At 39.9% G+C, this 21,092-nt stretch overlaps 1 protein-coding gene across 3 annotated transcripts in view; it reads left to right on the top strand.

Annotated features, from left to right (window-relative positions):
* Positions 1–261: 261 nt before the first annotated feature.
* Positions 262–21,092, top strand: part of dcp2 (decapping mRNA 2) — a 60,964-nt gene continuing 40,133 nt past the window's right edge. Inside the window, exons 1-3 of one of the 3 annotated variants that reach the window (XM_050052711.1) lie at positions 262–539; positions 16,355–16,506; positions 16,783–16,910. In XM_050052711.1, coding sequence (XP_049908668.1) covers positions 451–539; positions 16,355–16,506; positions 16,783–16,910 — 369 coding nt within the window. In that variant the 5' untranslated portion in view covers positions 262–450. The remainder of the gene's footprint in view (positions 540–16,354; positions 16,507–16,782; positions 16,911–21,092) is intronic. The other 2 variants (XM_050052712.1, XM_050052710.1) reach the window with 2 other exon arrangements.

Genomic DNA, 21,092 nt, shown 5'->3' with positions numbered 1-21,092 from the left:
CTGAAATCACCAATATATTTGACATAATCATATGGAGGTGCCTGAAAACTGAAAAAGCCTCATATCAGTCCGCGTCCGTCGTTCAGTGTATGTTAATTTAACTTAAATTTAATGGATATATTATTTTGTCAATGTAAAGAATCCTCACACTAATAACTTTATTTGCTCACTTGACCAACTCTAATCATGCACTCGTGTTGGTGGTGAGAGCGGTCACAAGGCATTATCGTCGAAGTTTTTCCCATCTCAAGCCTACTGTCCTATGTGTCTTGAACGCTGCATAAACGACAGAGTCCCTCGGTCGTCTTTGCCCTGACTTTGTGTAGTTCACGGTGGAAGAGCAGGGGACTCATTTTATGTTAGCTACTTTTCTGTAGCTGATATGAAGCTGGGACCCTCTGAGCTGTAAATGCGGATGTAGTTTCCCCTTCTTATGGCTTCTGCAGCTGCATGCTCACAGACAGAGTCGGGATGTTTTCTACCAACATGGAAACAAAAAGAGTGGAGATTCCCTCCGGCGTGCTGGACGACCTTTGCAGGTATCTTGGCGCTTTACCGACCTTTTTTTTTTTTTTTTTACTAACCATGGTCGTTTGTCTGGTCATTACGCTTTTAAGTACCATCAGAAAAAATGTGACGTTAAGGAATTTTGAGTCAGCGTTAAGCAAACACTCTTCGTGAAGTGTTTGTAGTTGTTAGCTCAGCTGATGTTGAACCGTGTTTGTTGCATGATGCTTCCATACTAGCCGCAAATGTATGAAATGTCTCCCCACAGACTCCACAGCAGACTGATGTAAAGGGCAAGCATCAGCCAGCAGTGTAATTTTAACCAATCTTTATGGTTATACAGAGAACAAGCACGCTGTCCAGCTACATACAGCACAAAGTCAGCAGCACCTGAAGTACTAGCTAATACTCATTTATACAAACAACAAATATTAAAGGGATAGTTCGGATTTTTGTTGTTGTTGTATGAAGTACTCATACATAGTCAATATATTGCCAACAGTAGATGTCAGTTGGCACACAGAAGCAGGCAGAGTCCAATATATATTTATGGATATATATGGATATGTATGCATATATATCAGGGCTGCACGATATTGGGAAAAATTGACATCGCAATTTATATATATGTATATATACATATATATATGTATGTATATACATAGAGATATAGATATACATATAGATATATACATTTACAGATCATGCAAATGTATTAAGCGATACCATATCTTCTACGAGTGATTTGCAAGCACTGATGTTACACGATGCTTAAAGCTAACCATAGCCAGCTAGTAAGCTGTAGTGTTTGCTCATCACTCCTGCTGACGATGGTCAGCAAGAAAAGTCGGACATATCGCCACTGCTTTCGAATATTGTATACACATTAGCTATACCCAGTCATACATAGAAATCAAAATTAGATTAATTTGATTTGAATCTTACCTCAGGACCGACATGATCTCGCTTGGGATCTCGCTTGTCACCAGGCTGGCAGTGAATGCACCAGCACCTGCGTTCTGAGCTGACGCTAAGTGTGGGGCTCAACACCTTACTTTGATCTTTGATGAATTAAAGAACTAGATTATTATTGGTCTAATGTCGCGTCACCAGGCTCTCGTCATTGGTCTGAACCATGGTGATTGAACTATGAGTGGTTGTATGTGTGGTGTGTATATGTATAGGTGTATGTCAGGATGTACACTTCTGTATGTATGTTAGGGTTGTGCCTAACATATCATGATCCGATCGGCCATCGGCGATAGAAGGGTTGTTTCACGATGTCTTTTTTATGTGACAATGCAATCGCGAGGTGTGGGGTGGAGACAGTGCGTGTGTGGAGCATGCTGACGAGATCGAGGCTGAACGAGGCTGAGTGAGAGGAGACAGAGGGAGGCTGCTTAGTGAGAGAGCGGGGGGGGAATCAACGCCTCCGCCCGCTCAACACAAGCATACTCGGGCGTACTATAAGCAGAGCGGACTCCGCGAGGAATGTCCACAGTCATTCGGGCTTTCATGTCGCGGAGCGGTGAACAAACCAAACAACACAATGTCAGGAGAAATTGAAAAGATATGCTGTCTATGTAAAGTCAACTTGCTAATTAAGGAGCCATTACATGTTCAAGAGTTTTATAAAGCTGCTCAAACGCCAAAGAGAGGCTATAAGTGAACGTTTCAGCGGCGACGCGTAATGACTGCTCGTAATGACTGCTCGTGTGTGTGTGTGTGTGTGTGTGTGTGTGTGTGTGTGTGTGTGTGTGCGTGCGCGCATCAGGGCCGAACTCTGCCGTGCGAGATACAGAGAGCAGAGGAGGATTGTAAACGCGACCATGTAGAGACAGAAATGACATGTCGTTGTGTAGATAAGATAAATGACATAAGGCTATTTAGTTTGTTTAATAAAAGGACAAGGTACGGGGCGGGGCGCCCCCCTAATATAATGGTTGGGGAAACACTGGACATGTTTCAAGCAACGTTTGCAGACAGTGAAATTTGTGTTAAAGGGGAACTAAACCCCCCTCTCTGGGCATTACTCCGCCCACAGCTTGATTTCAAAAAGTTCAGAAAAGATAGGCGGAGCTGAGGGAAGGAGAGGGGGGGGGGGGGGGGGTGAGACAGGCGAGCGGCTGAGGAAGGGGGCGGAGTTAAGATTGTCCCTCGCTGCGGGGAGAGAGGTCCCTCTCCTCCGCTCCACACTTCGACTTATTTTCATTGTGCCGATGGTGGCTTGGAAAACCGCCCCTAACTGTGTCACATGGGCAGAAGGGAAGGCGGCCGGTTCTATTTCTCCCTCTCTGGGAGCCTGGGCTCAGAGCAGCAGCCCACCGCATCCATCCACCCCTCCCTCCCTCGCGGCCCGGCCGCACATACACCCCCCCGAGGCTCGGCTCTCTCTGCGGACAGAATGGTTTTATAGTAAGGGGAGGAGTAAAGGGAGGAGGGCAGGCTTTAGTGTGGACGGTTAGTGACGTCATTCGCCTCGAAAAAGAATCATTCGCCTCCAATGTAATGTAATGTAAATTCAAGTGTAGTAACCAGATTTCAAGCTGTAGAGGGCACTCCATACCACATTTTTAAAATAAAATGTAGATTTTCAACAGTTTGCACTAAACTGTCAAGATTTTGAGCAGGATCAGTCAGTAACACTACTATACAACCAGAAACAATGATTATCAGCTGAAAAAAATGGTTTTAGGGTTTAGTTACTCTTTAACTGTTTTCACTCCCTAGTCGTTTTATTCAAAAGTGAAACCGAAATGATCCCACACCGGAGATTTGTATGAAGCCGGCGCTTCTTCAAACTTCTGTCTCTCAACTCCTCCGCTTACCTTTGCCATGTCTCTCTCTGTGTTTGTTTTTTCCGCTTATTTTCTGTGTGAGGCAAGCATCACTTTTCCCGGCTCCATTTAGAACAGTGTGAGGGGGTGAGTGGGCGGAGCCACAACGGTGATTGGCGGGGAGGGCTTTTGTGCAGCAGGCTGACTCAGCCATTCTCTTTATGCATCCATGGATTCAGCCTGTGGATAGGCACACACACACACAGTGGCCTGTAAAGCATCAATGCAAAATTAATTGCGAAACCGAAAACCTGCGGTCCATGAGGGCGTATTGATCCGTGCAGGGCGGACCGAACGGTTCAAAATTTTACCAAGGTCTGGTAAAATGGTCTAAAAACAGCAAAATTACAACAATAATAAAAATGGTCTTAAAAGCACAATATTACGCAATATTATTGCTTATCGCAATAATTTCTGACGCAATTAATCGCCCAGCAAAATTTGTTATCGTGACAGGCCTAATCATAACAACAATAGTCAAGTTTTTATAAACTAGCTCCACCTCCAGCAGCTACAACAGTAACATGCTGCGCTAACACTGATGCTTCAGTATTAATAATCTAATGATGTCATATATAATAATATCAGTCAGAGGAACCAAACACTACTTCTACTGCAATACTTTAACGACATTTTTCTCTCTCAGTACTGGTTCTTATGACGTGTTGTCTGACCACATCAGAAATCAAATGTGTTTGTCATTCTGAACAGCTTCAAGGTGGAGTGAATGTAAAAATAATTAGGCAATAAACATCAAAACACAACATTAGATGTGATATTTGGGTTTATATTCAACTAAGGCAGGCATTGTGTGATCCATGTACTGTATTTTTTTACTGTAACTGAAACACAACACGGGAGCGGGATGGGACAGGAGTCATTCTTGTGGGATTGGGACGGGACAGGATTTTTTTTTTCTTTATCATGGGATTGGGACGGGATGGGATTATTTTTGTGGGAGTGAGATGGGACAAGACTGAAAATCCACTCCCGTGTCACCCTCTAGTGTACGGTTGCATGTATACATGTATGTGTAAAAATGTACGTCTCGTGTAAGAGTGATTGGTGTGTGTGCATGTGCGTATGTCGGCATGACTTAGATAGGTGGGTGTATATTCTTACTTCCATATTCATATTCATTTCGTTACTCATGTACCGAATCAGTGTCTGGCTGTGTTCTGTTTTGCTTTTTTATCATTTTCCAGTCCAACACAATAACTGCAAACTGAAGATAGTGTAGGGTTAAAATAGAACATCAATCTTCCACCCAGTTGTCCTCACAGTAAGACATGCCGCCTGTATGGGTTGCTGTCTTTTTTTTGTTTTGTTCTCTCTTTCTCTCTTTGTTGTGTTTCCCTACCCCCCACTCAACACACACACACACACACACACACACACACACACTGGTTTCATGTTTTTACTGTTTTGTATGTTGTATGTGTGCTCATTAATTTCATGGATGTAGCAGAACCTTCTTCTCAGTGTCAATATCAGTAACACTGTCAGTGACACTAAATATATCATCATGGAATATAAGAGGAATTAGCTCACCTGCAAAAAGGACCAAAATACTGAACTATTTACACAAACTTAAATTGGACATCTGTTTATTACAAGAAACCCATCTCACAGAGGCAGAGTCTCAGAAACTCAGAGCCGGTTTGATTGGCCTGATATACCATTCAACTTAAAATTACAAAAAATGAGTTGCTTCCATTCTGATCAACAAAAATACACCACATTCTCATAAATCAACTGTGACTGATCTGAAATGACGATTTATTATCATCAACGGCAACATTGAAAAAGACAGTATAACAATAGGTAGTATCTACGGCTCCAACACTGACTCTCCCACCTTCTTTCATTGACTTTTTTTCAGAATTAGCTAATTTTCCCAACTCCCATTTTATTCTCTGAGGTGATTTCAACACTGTACTAAACACAGATCTTGACGGCTCCTCTGTTTCAGCCTCCCATAAACCCTTTCACTCCTCATCTACAACTAAACAATACATGTCAGATTGTGGACTGACGGATATATTGGAGAATACACAATCCGAACAATAGAGAATATTCGTATTACTCACCATACCACAAAACATACTCCCGCATTGACTATTTTCTGATCAATAACTCTCTCACACATAGAGCAATAGAATCCAATATCCACAGTATCATTATTTCAGACCATGCTCCTATCACCTTCAGGTTACTAACAGGAATCCAGGAATCCACTCACACCTCCCTCCCAGATGGTGCGTTAATACTGCACTCCTTAAAGTTACAATGTGTAATATACATGGTTGTTTATTAGCAAATATCAACTATTGCTTTCATAAATATATATTTACTAAAGTGTAATGCAATTCACATACAAATGGAAGCTTTCTCATAGGCTTAGAATGATTTCTCTATATATACACAGGCAGGGCGCGGTATGCTGGAGGCTGCCCTCTTGCGTCGCCAGATTTGAATACAGTGGCCGAAAGGGATGTACGCACTTCGCCTTTGACGTTTACCTAGAACTTGCCGTCACTGGAGACAGAGAAGGTGAAGCTCAATCCAGGGCGCTTCTGCGTGAACCTGCTTTGTACTTTTCTGATTATGTCGCACTTTAAATGGAGGACCACACATATGTTTTGCCCCGTAAGAGGGAAACCACGTCACCAAATAAAAGAAAAAGATCAGATAAGCGAGGACGGGACAAAACGCAAGTGAATATCGGCGTTGCTTATTCCAGGTGGAAAAAACTCCTGTGGAAGAACACTCTGGAGACACATATATTATAATCGTACCAACCTATATTTGCCGCACTGTGCCGTGACTATCAGATAAAACGTGTTATTTTAGCATTACTGTGCTAATAATAAAACACTCCTAACATAACGTTATATCTCACAGATAACCTATATCTCACTGGTAAGCTATAACATATTGTAGTGTCCGCCAGGACGTGTGGAAAGGATGACGCAGTTATTCTGCAATTAAACCCCCGTTTATTACTGAACAGTACAGGTTACTGTTGGCCGTAACTACGCCAAAACAACCAACAAACAAGAACTTAGCTGTAACTCCAACTGTGCACTCCTGCTCTCTCCTTCAGCTCGCTCAAACACACACCAGCACGCGCACTCACACAGCTCTCATCCCCGTCACACTCGCACCCCGCCCCCTACCTATACTCATTCAATCCCAAACATGCCATTAACTCACAGAACATTGACATTATAACAGAACATTTACTGCAGGGTTGCTACAATATCGTAACATGGTTTAGATTCCTAAATAAATATTCACCTCATCGCTAGATAGGCCTACTCCTTAAAAACTTGAAAAACTTGTGGATGATGCCATCTCTGTCTGCGCAAGGCTTTCTGTCCTACGAGGCCACCGTCACTTACCTGAGGGGAGGGGTGAGCGAGTGAGCGCGAGTGAGCCCAGCAATCTAGAATTTGACCGCTGATGTCACTGTTACTCACCATTTTTACACACTGAGGCTTTAAAGACCCAGATTTAATCAAATATTTCGAACAAGAATGGGCATCCTTTCTAGAAACCAATAGCACACCTGACATAACCACAGCCACTCTCTGGGAAACATCAAAATCAGTTTTAAGAGGTAAGAAGGAAAAAGCAAGAGAACACTTTCTACAGCAGGAGGTGAAGAGATTGGACAGTCTAGCCTCTCAAATGCCTGCAGACACAATCAGCAAAGAACTACTCAAAACCAAACACGAACTTAATGAACTTCTTAATAAAAAAATAGAATACAGTCTCCTTATTCTCCTTCAACAACCTTTTGAATTTGGTTATAAAACTGGTAAATTCCTGGCTAAACAATTGAAACAACAAACTGAAAAATCCAACATCACATCGCAGGACAACTCTGGAAACACCACTCCAGATCTCACCGCAATAAATGACACATTCAGACATTACTACTCCAAACTATACACCCCTGACCATGATACCACATCTATCAAAGCCAATGCTTTTCTCAGGAATGTCTCCCTTCCAAAACTCAACACAACCCAAGTGGAGACTCTGGATAAATCACTCACCCTGTATGAACTTAAGAAAGCACTACTACCCATGCCCAACAACAAGTCCCCTGGTTTAGATGGTTACCCAGTAGAATTTTACAAGCATGTCTGGCCTCTTCTTTCACCATTATTCTTCAAATTAATCTCTGAAATCCTCCATAGTTTTAAAATTCCCCACCATGTGAATACGGCCTTGATCACACTCATCCCAAAACCAAACAAAGACCCCACACCATGCTGCAAAAACTGCCCCACATCATTAATAAACACTGACGTTAAAATTATAAGCAAAGCTTTGACATTAAGACTGGAATCTGTAATCCCATCACTTGTGCACCCGCATCAAACTGGTTTCATCAGAGGGAAACTTTCCTCAGAAAACATGCTAAGGTTATTCAACATACTTCATCTTTACAAAAACAGAAACTGAGATTCTACATCTGGTCATCATCCTAACTTTAGTCGCAGAAAAGGCGTTTGACAGGGTAGGCTGGCCTTTTCTCTTCACCTCCCTCAATCACTTTGGCTTTGGCCCATACTTCACCAACTGGATCAAGATTCTATATAACACACCCTCAGCATCTGTAATCACCAATGGAAAAATATCAAAATCATTCAACTTATTCAGAGGTACTAGACAAGGATGCCCACTATCACCACTACTCTTCACACTCTTCATAGAACCACTCGTCTCAGCAATACACCAGAGTGACAGCATTAAAACTAATACTCACCATCATAGAATAAGTCTATATGCGGATGATATTTTGTTACAGTTAACAAATCCCTCATCCTCGCTACCGTCTGTCCATAATCTGATTAACAGCTTCAGTAAGGTTTCTGGCTACTCCATCAACCATCAAACATAAAACCTACCCCGCTACTGTCGCTACCAGTACACACTGTTAAAAAGAGACCATAAGACAGAAAATTGATATCCACAACTTTGACAACTCCACTCCCCAATTATTATCACAATTATGTACTTTCCAACCCAGAAAACTACTATCACAGATTTACAAACCCTTCTCCCATCATGACAATACTGTTTAAATCACAACAGACAAATGGGCATCTGACTTGAATATACACCGATCAGACAATAACTGGCATATCATGGGTAACAATACATTCGCAATAGCCCCTTTTCCACCGCAGGAACTTTTATCATTTACCCGGGATTTGGAAAAATCTCGGCGTGTTTCCACCAAAATTACCTGGGGAAAAAACTTTCCCTCAACCCCAAACTTTTCCTGAAAAAAATACCTAGTAGGGGGGTACGACTTTTCAGATTACCCGGAATTCTTGAGGGGAGGGGCTGTTTGCTGAAGAACGCTAATTGGTGGAACACACACTTGCAGCGTTCCGCACATTCTGTCACGGGCAGCCACTGCAAACTTTAATTTCTACAAGCTTCACTTCATTTGTGTTTTGATTAAGGATGGGTACCGAAACCCGGTACTAAATTAGCCCCGGGGCTAAATTATCAAAGACCGTAGTATTAATAAGCGCTAATGGTATCAGTTCTTCTGTGCCGGCGCTGAACTCCTTCACATACACACACATCCACACACACATGCCTACATGACACGGTAATCGGTGAACAGCCGAGCGGCCGCAGTGGAAACGAAGTGAAGATAACTTGAAAATGACTCGAGTTGGCTGCAGCTACACTCGTTACTGTAAGCGACATTAAACCTTAGCGAGTAAGGAGCCAATACCTTATCAATACATGTGTTCTGCAAGCATGAACATGTAAACATGTAGACAGTGATATTCAATATCCAGTCTCATCCACCGACACTAGCGTTATGTCTTACACAAGGACAGCACGTTAGTCTAGCTTAGAGCGAAATGTTACTAATAAGCTAAAATGACAGCTATCTGTATGTAGACCAACTTAGTTTGACACTTTTCTTAAAATACTTTTAAACTTAGCTGCTGGCTGAGACAAACAGTCGCTCCTCTCTCTACCAGCACTAACGTTACCATGTTACCAACCAATAAGCTGGCGGAGCTAAATATAGGGCGCTCGGCGAATCATCTACGTCATCAGTCTGATTTGAATAAATGTTCCGGAACTTTGAGGTGCGGTGGAAACGCAAACCACACAGATTAGGAATTCTTTTACCCAGGTAAATAAATTCCTGGAAATAAAAGTTCCTGAAAATGTTGGTGGAAAGGGAGCTAAGGTCACCCAACTCAATAACTCAGCTAATTCAATATAAGGTCCCTCACAGAGTTCATATCACCACCTACAAAATGCACCTAATGGGCTTCACTGATAACAACACCTGCACACACTGTCCCTCTGTAATAGACAACCACTTCCATGCATTCTCTGTACACCTGTTGAATGGTTTTGTTCAGAGGTCACTGTAGTCCAAGATCCTCAACTCAGCATCCCTGTGTCCCCCTCCATCGCTCTTCTAGGTGATCTCTCCTCACTCACAATCCCACATCATCTTAAAAAAACATTTAATTACTCAACTGGAAAGACAAAAGGTAATTATCAATAAACCAATGGCCCAATCTGTTGACGGACCATGCAAACTTAGAAAAGCTCACAGCAACTCTAAAAGACAACCTGACCTGATTCCATAACTCCTGGTCTCCGTTTCTGCAGTACATTCAGAGCTGATTTCACTTTATACTGTTTCACTCACTCACTTCATCCTCCCAGTACCAATTTGACAGCTTAAGTTTGTTTTGTGTTGTTTGTGTCATAATGTCTCTCTTCTTTGTTTAGTAAATACTTTTGTTCTGTAAATATGTATGTTATTCACAGGTGTTAAAAAAATAAAGGGTTTATTAAAGAAAAAAAGGAGTCCAACACAGAAGCTAAGCAATGTACTGATGTGGAGGTGGTTGGCAATAAAACAAATTTTAGCCATTCAAAAAAGTTCTACCTAAAACAATCATTATCACTTTAAGTGTACACTATATTGGGAGTATTTTCACTGCCTGTCAGACAGCAATTTCCAACAGGGAACTGAAGCCATGACATCTCTTTCTTCAAAGCCAGACTCCATTGAGAAAAATAGTGATTTATCATCACAGAACACAGGAGCTGCTTGTCTACCACTGCCTCGATGAGTTAGTGTTTTTTTGTTTTATTGTGTGACTTTTGGCATTTAAAGTGGTTAGTTTTTCATTGATGATAGCCATGTTTTTGACCAGTGTTGATAATTTGTAGCAGAATTGTTCATGTAACTCCTGCAATGCTGTACACTATACTAAACAAGTTTATTCACATCACTGTTTTTCACATCATGCAAATTGGCAAATAATTCATTATGGTGGCCTTTATTGCACATTCATCATCATCACTTTATTAGCCAGACACAGACATACACACACAAGACACATGTGGCTCAGCTGTGTTGAGCCACATGTGAGCTACATTGAGCTGTAGATGTGTTAACATGACAAAGTAGCTCATTTCCCAGGCGATTTGTTTCCGCTGTTGCAGAGAAGTTGAAAACTCTTGACTGCGATGAACAGCTATTGTTTTGTTTTAGGTTTTTTGTTTAGTTGAGTGGAGTAGAAAGAAACTCTGTGATTATGTTTCACATGGGAATCAAAATAAGCAGGATTTATTGACTCTCCCGTGCGTCAGCAGACATTTGCCTGAACTCAGTCTCTCCCAACTTTCATTCTTCATGCTGCTGGGCAACTTTTGAGTCTCTTTCTGTCTGTTGTGGTTGTCAGCGCCAGACTGTTTTTTGAGGTTTGACGAGTAAAGCCAATACGGAAGTGCCAAAAACTGCAATTCATTGACTGGTCACTTGAAGCTGGCTCCAAAATAGAGCTAATCCCCATAAACTCCCATGGTAAAATTCCCAAATTTACAGCAGAAATAAACATGTTTACAGCCTAGTACAAAAAACGGTTTTGATCTCTATGGCTTATTTCATCATTCATGACAACTGTACAGGGGATGAATTTTTTATAACGATCCTGTTTAAATGTTATTAAGGCTTAAATTCTGCATAATTAAGGGCGTAGCCATTTTGACTGACAGGCGTTCAGCTAGGCCTCACCGCAGGCCACTCAACTTGACCTCCTTACTGTGTTTTGAGGTGCTGGAGCCAGCTGGACAGAGTCTGTCGGAGATTTTCTTCATACAAGTATCGAACAAATAATGAGGCTTGATTTGCAGATGATTGTACCAACTGACTGTCCAAGACACCAGTTCACCATTTTTTTTTTCGGTAAGTGACATTTGCATTATTGTTTCATATATATGTTAGCATGTATCGTTGTTTTTCTGGCTTGTTAGCTTAGCTGGTTATCTCACTATGTAGCTGCTAATCAGCATGAGCCAAGGTCCAAACGCAGTACATAAGTGTTAGAATTTAGGGTGATAATAGTTTTCATCAAAGAGCATCTGTGTGAGGTTGGAAAATAAAGCTCCACCACATTAACAACAGTCAGCTTAAGTTATGCTATGTAAGCGATAGGGCTGGGCAATGGACAAAAATTAATATCTCGATATTTACAGGCTGACTGGCGATACATGATGTATATCTGGGTATTTTCTACATAATGGGCTACATGTTTTCAGTTGCAAGTCAAAGCCACATTTGAGATGTCACAAGTACTTTTATGAAAACAGACTATGATCAAAATAAAATGCAAAAAAGGATTTTTCCTTGTTTGAAAATATACAGCTGCACAACATGTACATGGAAAATTATATAAAATAAATAGCAAGGCTTTACATTAACATTTATGCACAAAGTGCTGGAGCTACAGAGGTTTAAAGGTTTGCAGCACAGGACATGAAACTATAATATGACTATAAAAGTATCAAGTAGGCCCAAATCCATTGTAGTTCAGAACAATTAAAAATCAAAAGTCATTTTCCACAGCCTTTCAAATGAGTCTAGTACTGGAAAATGATTTACATCTTTTTATTTCTTTAGGCCATTAATCACATTAATGCACACAGCATCAACAGAGAGGCTGAGGGAAGGAAGGAGCAAGAGATACTGTCTGCGTTATATAAGTTTTGTATATGAAACGTCTGTGTTGTTGCTGCATTTTTAAACAGATCTGTCGCTTACATCCAGGCGCCGTCTCCATGTCACAAAAGAGACTACAACTACCAAGAAAAAAGGCAACACGCTATGAGCCACCTCACACACAGAGTAGATGGGGAACACTGGATTGCACGTGTGCTGCAGTAATTTCATTCATCTCACAGACTGATTTAGTGTAGCACGTGCAACATACAGACCAATGTCACACTGTAGACTAATTATCAGACAGATTAAACAGTGTAGCAGCTCTCTGTCTCTCTTCGTGTTGCTGCAGAACTTGTGAGTGAATAAGTGCAGAGAATGTGAGAGAGGAAGGATGAGAGGAGGGATGCACACTGGTACGCATTATGTAACGCAACCTGACCATGTATTAATATAGATGGTGTTGTCTAAATTTATATCTTGCTTGAAAATATATTGATATATCGTACATATCTGTTATATTGCCCAGCCCAAGTAAGCTTGCCATTCAAGCAATGTAACATTAAGGTAAAGTCAATGCTAGACTTGAATAGCTAACAGTAATGTTGAGATAAAATGTTGCAGACTGTGAGCATTTACAATTATGTGTATGTGTGTAACTTAGAAATATTAATGCCACGTTTATTGCTAAAACAGGTGACTAATAGTGATATGCTCTAGGCAGAAATGTCGACAGCTACTGAACTTAATTGTGTGTTACTTAAGTGAATGTAGTATGACAAAACTACGTTTAACTGCTACATATGAAAAATAAGTGTAACTGCAACAGATAGAATATGAATATGAGGACTGTGATGCCCACACCTCTTTTAAGCTAAAATAAAGTGGTGACCTGTTGAACATTAAGAAATTTAAGCTGTAATGTTTTTGTGTAAAAAAAAACAAAAAAAAACCCATTACACATCTATTTGCCTGTGCAAATTTTCTTTAGGTGAGCCAGTGGACCAGGTGGACCAGGGGATGCCCAGCATGAGAAGAAAGAACTAGAGTCCTGACAAGGCTTCACGTCTGTGCTGTAAACACTTTGAGACTCATCACCTCAGCTCTTACCTCAGGGTACAGAGACCCTTTTTATACCTCATAAAGAATCAAGCAACTTACTGGTTTAAATTGATGAAGTGTTGATCATTATTATATACAATACAATGTTTAGAAGACATTTTTTTAATTTAGGAGTTTTGTTCACCTAATACTGTAAGTCCATACAAGGTAGTTAGTCTTCAACTTAATCAGACATTCATGCATCTATCCTGTCAAGCTGGTACATGTGTATGATTCATTGTGACCCACCATGCTTACAAAAGGGTCTGTGTTTTAGTGTAATTCAAAATGTATCCACACTGTGAAACCTGAATGACTGGTGCCAACAGAGGGAAGACCTCATGTATGGAGCGGTGTATTTGGTGCCATTCATCCGGAATGTGGAGAAAGGATACTGCATGGACAACATCCTGAGCTCTCAAATGGGTTGTGATTATGCCAGAAAGCCACTTCAGTTCAGTTTCTTCTGACAGACCAAGTTTTACTAGTTTTTTTGTTATTCTCTGTTAGTAGTATTCCGAGATTCAGTTTATTTCCTTTGACTTCATTTCTGCTGTTGTTAGATAGCTGATGGAAGTAGTAACATTTCAAAAACAATTTTAAAAAGATGAAAGGGGAATCAAGTGATTGATTAATTAAAGCACAGTCACCACCTGCACAGGTGAACGTATTTCCTAATTATTCCTAACTATTCATTAGGCATACAAACTCTGTTGTGTGCAATGAAGATTTGACAATTACAATTTGATTTCAAAGTAGTTGGCTTCAGTGATTAATATTGCATGTCCTTGTATGTTTTTTTCATTTGATCTAGACCTACAAGATGTCAGCATGGTACAGCTTATGTACATTGGTTTTAATCATAACTACACTTATAACTAAAAAAGTGTTTAATGCTTTTGTAACTTGTGATGATAGTTTTCTATTATTGTGATTTAACAGTACTGAGTGCATTTGTTATAAACTACAGAACACTCTTGTCTGATTCATTTCAGATTTACTATATTTCTCGTAATGAACTTAACAGGACATTTTGAATTGGTGTTTTCAGTGTCATAATAAATTACATTAAAAATACACCAGGAAACATAAACTGTTATATCTGTTGTTTTGTCCTTCATTGTCAAATGTTCAAGAACTGCAACATTAGTTCTATCATATATGTTGTTGATTAAAGCTAACATAGAAATAGCGTTGTAATTAATTAGAAATTCCAGCAAAGCCATCAATGTGTTTCTGCACATTATATGTGTATATATTGTGTATATATGTTATATAATTTCCCTTCGGGGATTAATTTCTTGAAGTTCTTTCTATTCTATTCTACAATACTATACATGTTGGCTATTGACTAGATATGCACCATAAAAACATCAACAAACTCAGGGCATGATCTTCATTAATACCTTTTTTAAAAAATGAAAACTGCTTAAATTTCAACAATGTTATTATCCATCAATGACACCAGGAAGATATATAAAAGAATTTGAAAAAGGGATTAATGAAATAATGTGACAGCAAAGCAGTGGATCAAGCAAAAGGTGTACTTAACTGATACAAAACAAGTTTGCAAAATGAAAAGAGGAAGTTGAATTTCCAGTGTAACATCCTGTAAGTTTAGTAACAAGTATAAATGACAGTGGAAATGGTTGACATGAGAAACCACATTATTAAAATAATACTTCATGTATAACTTATAGCACATGGTGCAGCAGTGAGTAAAGTCCAAACCTTGGTATGGGTGAAGGAATAAAAGCTGCCTTTACAAATAAAGTGAGGATAGTGCAACAGTAAGTGAAAAAGCTATTGCAGCAGTCCCTACATAATGGAGGTAAGGTGTAAAATGTACAGGAGCCATTATTTAAGCCTTGTGTGTGAGACAGTTTATATGTAGCAGGCTCACAGTTTTGGGGAAGAAGCTGTTCCGAAATCTTTTTATGTTAACAGATTCTTGGTTTACTTTGGTCACTATGAAAGAGACAATAAGGCAACCTGACAGTGTTTGAATGTAAAGTTGCCCCAGTAACATCCTCTCTCTAAGTTAGTGATGTTCTTGGAACAGCACGGTTATATTAACTATAATAATTGAAAACAATAAACTATATCAAACTGTCGGACGTGAACATTTCACTGTTGCTGATGCTTGGCTTTAATGGACTCAGCTAAACTTTAAAAAAATATATAATTTCCCCTCGTGGTGAAATAAACTGCATTGTTCACAAACAGCCCAAAGCTGCCACTTAAACTATGAACATGTGCAGCCAAAACACTGTTCACAAACCTGCGGGACTTGCCAATCTTCCCCAGATTGGCAGCAGCCCTCCACCTGCATCTTTTGGTGGTGCCAGAGAAGATGATCTCGATGTCTGGATGCTGCAGGTGGAGGTGGTGCAGGTCCTCCTCTTTTACTGTGATGAGGGACTGGATGAAGAAGGGTAGAAGGCTCTTTTACCTCAAACCACCTCAGCCGAACCAGTGGATGGTAGATATCATCAACATTAAGGTTGTTCCCCATGGTCTCTGCAGCTATCTCAGCCCCACACCAGATGTAGCTGTCTCCAGTGATTCAGGTAGTGGCTGGATGGAAATAAACAATCATATTGTACTAGGCTACTGAGAAAAATAACACATGAAGCAACATTTATTAGATGGCTCCAGAAATCCAAGATGGCAACAGCCAAAATGCCAAACTCGAGGCTTCAAAACGGCAGTCCACAAACCAATGGGGGACATCATGGTGGCTACGTCCAATATTTTTACAGTCTGTGGTGGTATTCTGTTGCATGTTACCTGTTTGAGTGTCTATGTGTGAATGGGGAGTAACACACGCATCATTTTTACCCTAGAGCCCCCTCGTGTTATAATCCCTGATCCCGTCTCTCCTGTGTCTCTCCAGTCGGTTCATCTTGCACATCCCCAGTGAGGAGAGGGACAATGCTATTCGGGTGTGCTTCCAGATCGAGCTAGCCCACTGGTTCTACCTGGACTTCTGCATGCAGAACACCCCAGGAGCTCCTCACTGTGGGATAAGAGACTTTGCCAAAGCAGATATCCTTACATGTGAACGATGATGTAAATGACCTTATAATTTTTTCCCCATGTTTTTCATGAATTCATTATTTAATATGCAGTCACAACTACCCATATTATTATTATTATTATTTATATATATATTTTTTGTAATAAGGATCACCTATGACAAATAATGAGGGATTTAACATCAGTACTTTGGTTTTCTCTTCAGGCTCACCCTCAGAGCAAGAAGCCAGATGTGTTTCTCATGTTAGAAGTCATTAGATGTGATTTTCCTTGACAGCTGCAAACTCTTCCATCACTGTCCATTTCTGTTGCCACATGGAGAGGATGTGCAGAAAGTCCTTGAGCAGTGGAAGGAGTACAAGATGGGTGTACCTACTTATGGTGCAATCATTCTAGATGAAGCACTAGAAAACGTGAGTTGTTTTTCACACTTAAACTGCAGCAATACCTGACATAGCTTTTATAAAGTAATTTTTTTGTAATTTATTTATTTTTATTCATTTTTCTTTCAGTAAACAAAACAACACACATGCGCTGACTGGGCACACAACATATAACAAGGGGAGGATCTGAGTGTTACATAAGGCAGCAGAATCAATATAAATACAATATACATATAGAGACATATATCCACGCCCTTACTTATCTCAACAGCTCAGTCAGATAGTAGTCACGTATAGACACTTAGTCATATGTATGCACACCACACCCACTGCTACTTATTCAGCATACATTTCTGTATACTACATCTTTGTTTTTGAATGGGCATACACGTCTACACCAAAAAGTATAAAGATTTTGCATTTGGGAAAAGGAAAGTCATTTTCAATTTAGGAGGGTGTGGCCTTATTATTGGTAGACCAATTATACAAAATCAGGTCTTACAGTTGACACATAGCTGAGCCATTTTGACCAGTTTTCTTCTTGGTTCCTTAGTCTAAATGTAATTCTCTCCCTCACGTATATATTGTAGATGATATCAATCCATTCATTTATTGTTGGTTTGTCTTTCTTAAGTCATTTTCTGGTCAAGGCCTTTTTGCATCCCACTAATAACACTCTTAACGGGTATTTATCCTGCTTTGCATGTTCTGATCCATTCAAATCACCCAGGTACATAATTTTAAAATTTAAGTGCATTTTCTTTTTAATAACAGCTTACAGAGGGACAGCCCAAAAAAATATTATAGTAATTTGCTAATGTGTTTCCACAGGACCTCCAGCAGGCAGTCTGATTTGAATAGTTAGTCCTTTGCGCTGGGGTACGAAAGAATTGAGTCACAATTCTTCCAGCTGAATTCCCTCCAGGAAGGGGAGCTTATCATTGTCCATTGCTGTGTGCAGATCCTGTCCCACTCTTCCTGTGATACCATGAGGCTTTCCTCTGCTTCCCATCTTGCCTTACTGTCCAAAGTATGGTCACTTTCTAGATTTTGGAGAGCTAAATATAGTTTAGATATTATTTTTTGGAAGGTAAATGGTAAATGGACCTGCATTTGTATAGCACCTTTCTAGTCATCTAGTGACCACTCAAAGCACTTTTTACACTACGAGTCACATTCACCCATTCACACACACATTCATACACTGGTGGCCGAGGCTACCGTACAAGGTGCCACCTGCTACTCAGTTTTTAACACACTCACACACCGATGGAACAGCCATCGGGAGCAATTTGGGGTTCAGTATCTTGCTCAAGGATACTTCGACATGCAGCCTGGAGAAGCCCGGGATCGAACCATTGATCTTTCGATTGGTGGACGACCCGCTCTACCTCTGAGCCACAGCCGCCCCACACAGGTAGCATTTTGAAAGATGTTAAGAATTTCTTCCCTCCCTGAGGTAACATCAGTTGGGAATTTTTTGTTCACAAAGTCTCTTTGTAAATATCTCAAGTGATCTTGATTTTGTAAACTAAATTTATCCTCGATGTCCTGGAAGCTCAAAAATGTATCCTGATCTAGGAGTGTGCAGTATGCCGTGAGCCCAGTCCCAGTCCAATTTTTAAACCTTGTGTCATAATAATTGGGCATAAATTCTGGATCATAGGCGAACCATTTAAACATTTTGGTCTTTTTCCTCAAGGGAAAAAGAGGGAACCAATTATCCAAGGATTGTTAGGGTCTGAGAGGTAAATAATTAATAAGGGGTCACCATTCACGGTATTAACTGGTAGTCCCTTACCCATTGACAGTTCTATCGCTTCCACCTTTTTCCTTTGGTAATTGTAGAGTTTTGTATTTTATTCTTGGCTTTTTCCCCGCCCATATAAATCTAGAGAGGATTTTATCCCATTCCAGGAAATATTGTTCTGGTTTTCCAGTTGGTGCCGAGTGGAATAAATATAAAAGTCTAGATATCATGTTCATTTTTGGAATCTATACGAGAACTAATATTTAGATAAGGGATTAAATTCCCTCTATTTATATCTGCAGTAATTCCTTTTTTGAGAGGGCCGTAGTTAATTTCTGCCAATGTAGATATGTCTAAAGGCAGAAGGATTCCCAGATATTTTACAGAATTTTTATCCCAATTCAGAAGGTATCTAGAGCGAAGATATTGAGTGGGGATCATAGTGGACACTAAGGACCTGAGTTTTTCTCTTATTTAATTTATATCCTGAGAATGACCCATATTCGTCTAGTACAGACATTAATGCCGGTAGGGACTCTGTTGGGCTTGAAAGGCTGACGAGCACATCATCTGCAAACAGGGCTAGCTTCTGTTCACCTGCCGGCATTTTTATACCTTTGATCTCTCTGTTCTGTCTAATCCATTGTGCCAATGGCTCAATAAAAATTGCAAATAAAAGTGGACTTAGGGAGCAGCCCTGTGTTGTGGATCTCTCCAGCAGAAGGGAGTCTGTGAGCTCCCCGCTGATTTTTAGTCTAGCTGATGGTTTATTATATAGGGCTTTTAGTTTTCAAGTCTTTTTCTCCATAGTGCTGAATAGGAGCTTCCATCTCACTGAGTCAAATGCCTTTTCGGCATCTAAACTAACCAACATCGCCTCTATTTTCTTTTGATTTATATATCTGATCATTTGTAGAGATGTTCTGATGTTATCGTGTGTTTGACGCAACGGAACAAATCCTGTTTGATCCATATTGATTATTTTGGGTAAAATTTTCTCAAGTCTTTTTGCAATAATTGACGTAATCAGTTTATAGTCCATATTAAGCACACTAATTGGCCTGTAGTTTGCTCAGTCTAACTTATCCTTACCTTCCTTAGGTATAACTGATATAATTGCTTCTTTCCAAGAAGCTGGGGTTTCCCCTTTAGTCAGAACCCAGTTGAATGTTTTTAATAGGATAGCTGTCAATACTTCCTTCAGACTCTTGAATCATTCCGAGCTGAATCCGTCTGTGCTAGAGCCGAGGCTAGTGCTTTATTTTCTGCTTCTGTGAGTTTTGGTAGATTTAAAGATTTGAGTAGTGTTTCCATGTTCTGGTCAGTATTGACTTGAGGCTGTGAGTATAATTTTTCATAGTATTCTTTAAAACAATCTTTAATTTCCTTAATTTGGTGGTGGGTGTTTTTAGTTTTATTGTCTCTTGTCTTGTATATTGTGTTGTCTGCCTGTTGCCTTCTTAGTTTATACGCTAATAACTTTGAATATTTGCTGCCCCCTTCATAGTATTTTTGTATAGTGTATAGTGTATAACAGTTTCTTTTGAATTTCTTGTGTATATAACTCTTCAACCTGGTTTGTTTTATTTCTATCTTAACCTTTGAGTCTATTGATTCCTCATGTTCAGATTCAAGTTTTTTGAGTTTGGCCTGGATGGTCTTGAGTTTTTATTCTCTTTGTCTCTTGAGAAAGGATGTCGCTGCAATCACCACCCCTCTCATTGCTGCTTTGCAGGTATCCCAGAGCACAGGCGGAGACACCTCTCCATTATCGTTATATTCTAAGTAGTCTTGAATGTGCAAACTTGCAAACTGTTCTGTCCTATTTTTATTCACTATGTTAGGATTTAATTTCTATAGGTCATCCCTAAGGAAAAATATAGTGGGCAATGGTCCGAAAGATCCATTGTTCCAATGTGGCAGTTTTGTTTTACTACTGTCTGTTCCAAATAATAAAAAAATAGTCAATTCTGGAATATGATAGGTGTGGAGATGAATAGAAAGTATAGTCTTTGACGCATGGATTTAGGTGTCTCCAGATGTCAGTCAATCCTATTTCTGATAATAATGAGTTAATTTTCTTTGTTACTTTTTGGGGGCGAGAAATTCTTGTCCCAGATGAGTCAATATTTGGGTTAAGAGTAATATTAAAGTCACCTCCACACACTAGAGTCCCCTGTTCTTCGGTTGCAATTCTATCAATTACTTGGATAAAGAAGTCTGGTTCTGAACCGGGAGGGATATATACATTATATAAGGTAAACAGATTCCCATCAACTTTCCCACGTATCAATATGAATCTTCCTTCCTTGTCCTTTATAGTAGATATGTGTTTATATGTCACCCTTCCTGAAATTAGTATAGCTACCCCTCTAGTATGTTTCGGTGGAGGTGAAAAAAATGTAAATGAAATGAAATTTAAATGAAAATTTAAACCCTTGTCTTTTGAGTTTTTCATGTTC

Source organism: Epinephelus moara, chromosome 9 (assembly GCF_006386435.1).
Source record: "Epinephelus moara isolate mb chromosome 9, YSFRI_EMoa_1.0, whole genome shotgun sequence".
In the NCBI taxonomy this organism is placed as follows: domain Eukaryota; kingdom Metazoa; phylum Chordata; class Actinopteri; order Perciformes; family Serranidae; genus Epinephelus; species Epinephelus moara.
The sequence above is the reverse complement of the archived record's forward strand: the minus strand, read 5'-3'. Positions and strand labels throughout refer to the sequence as shown.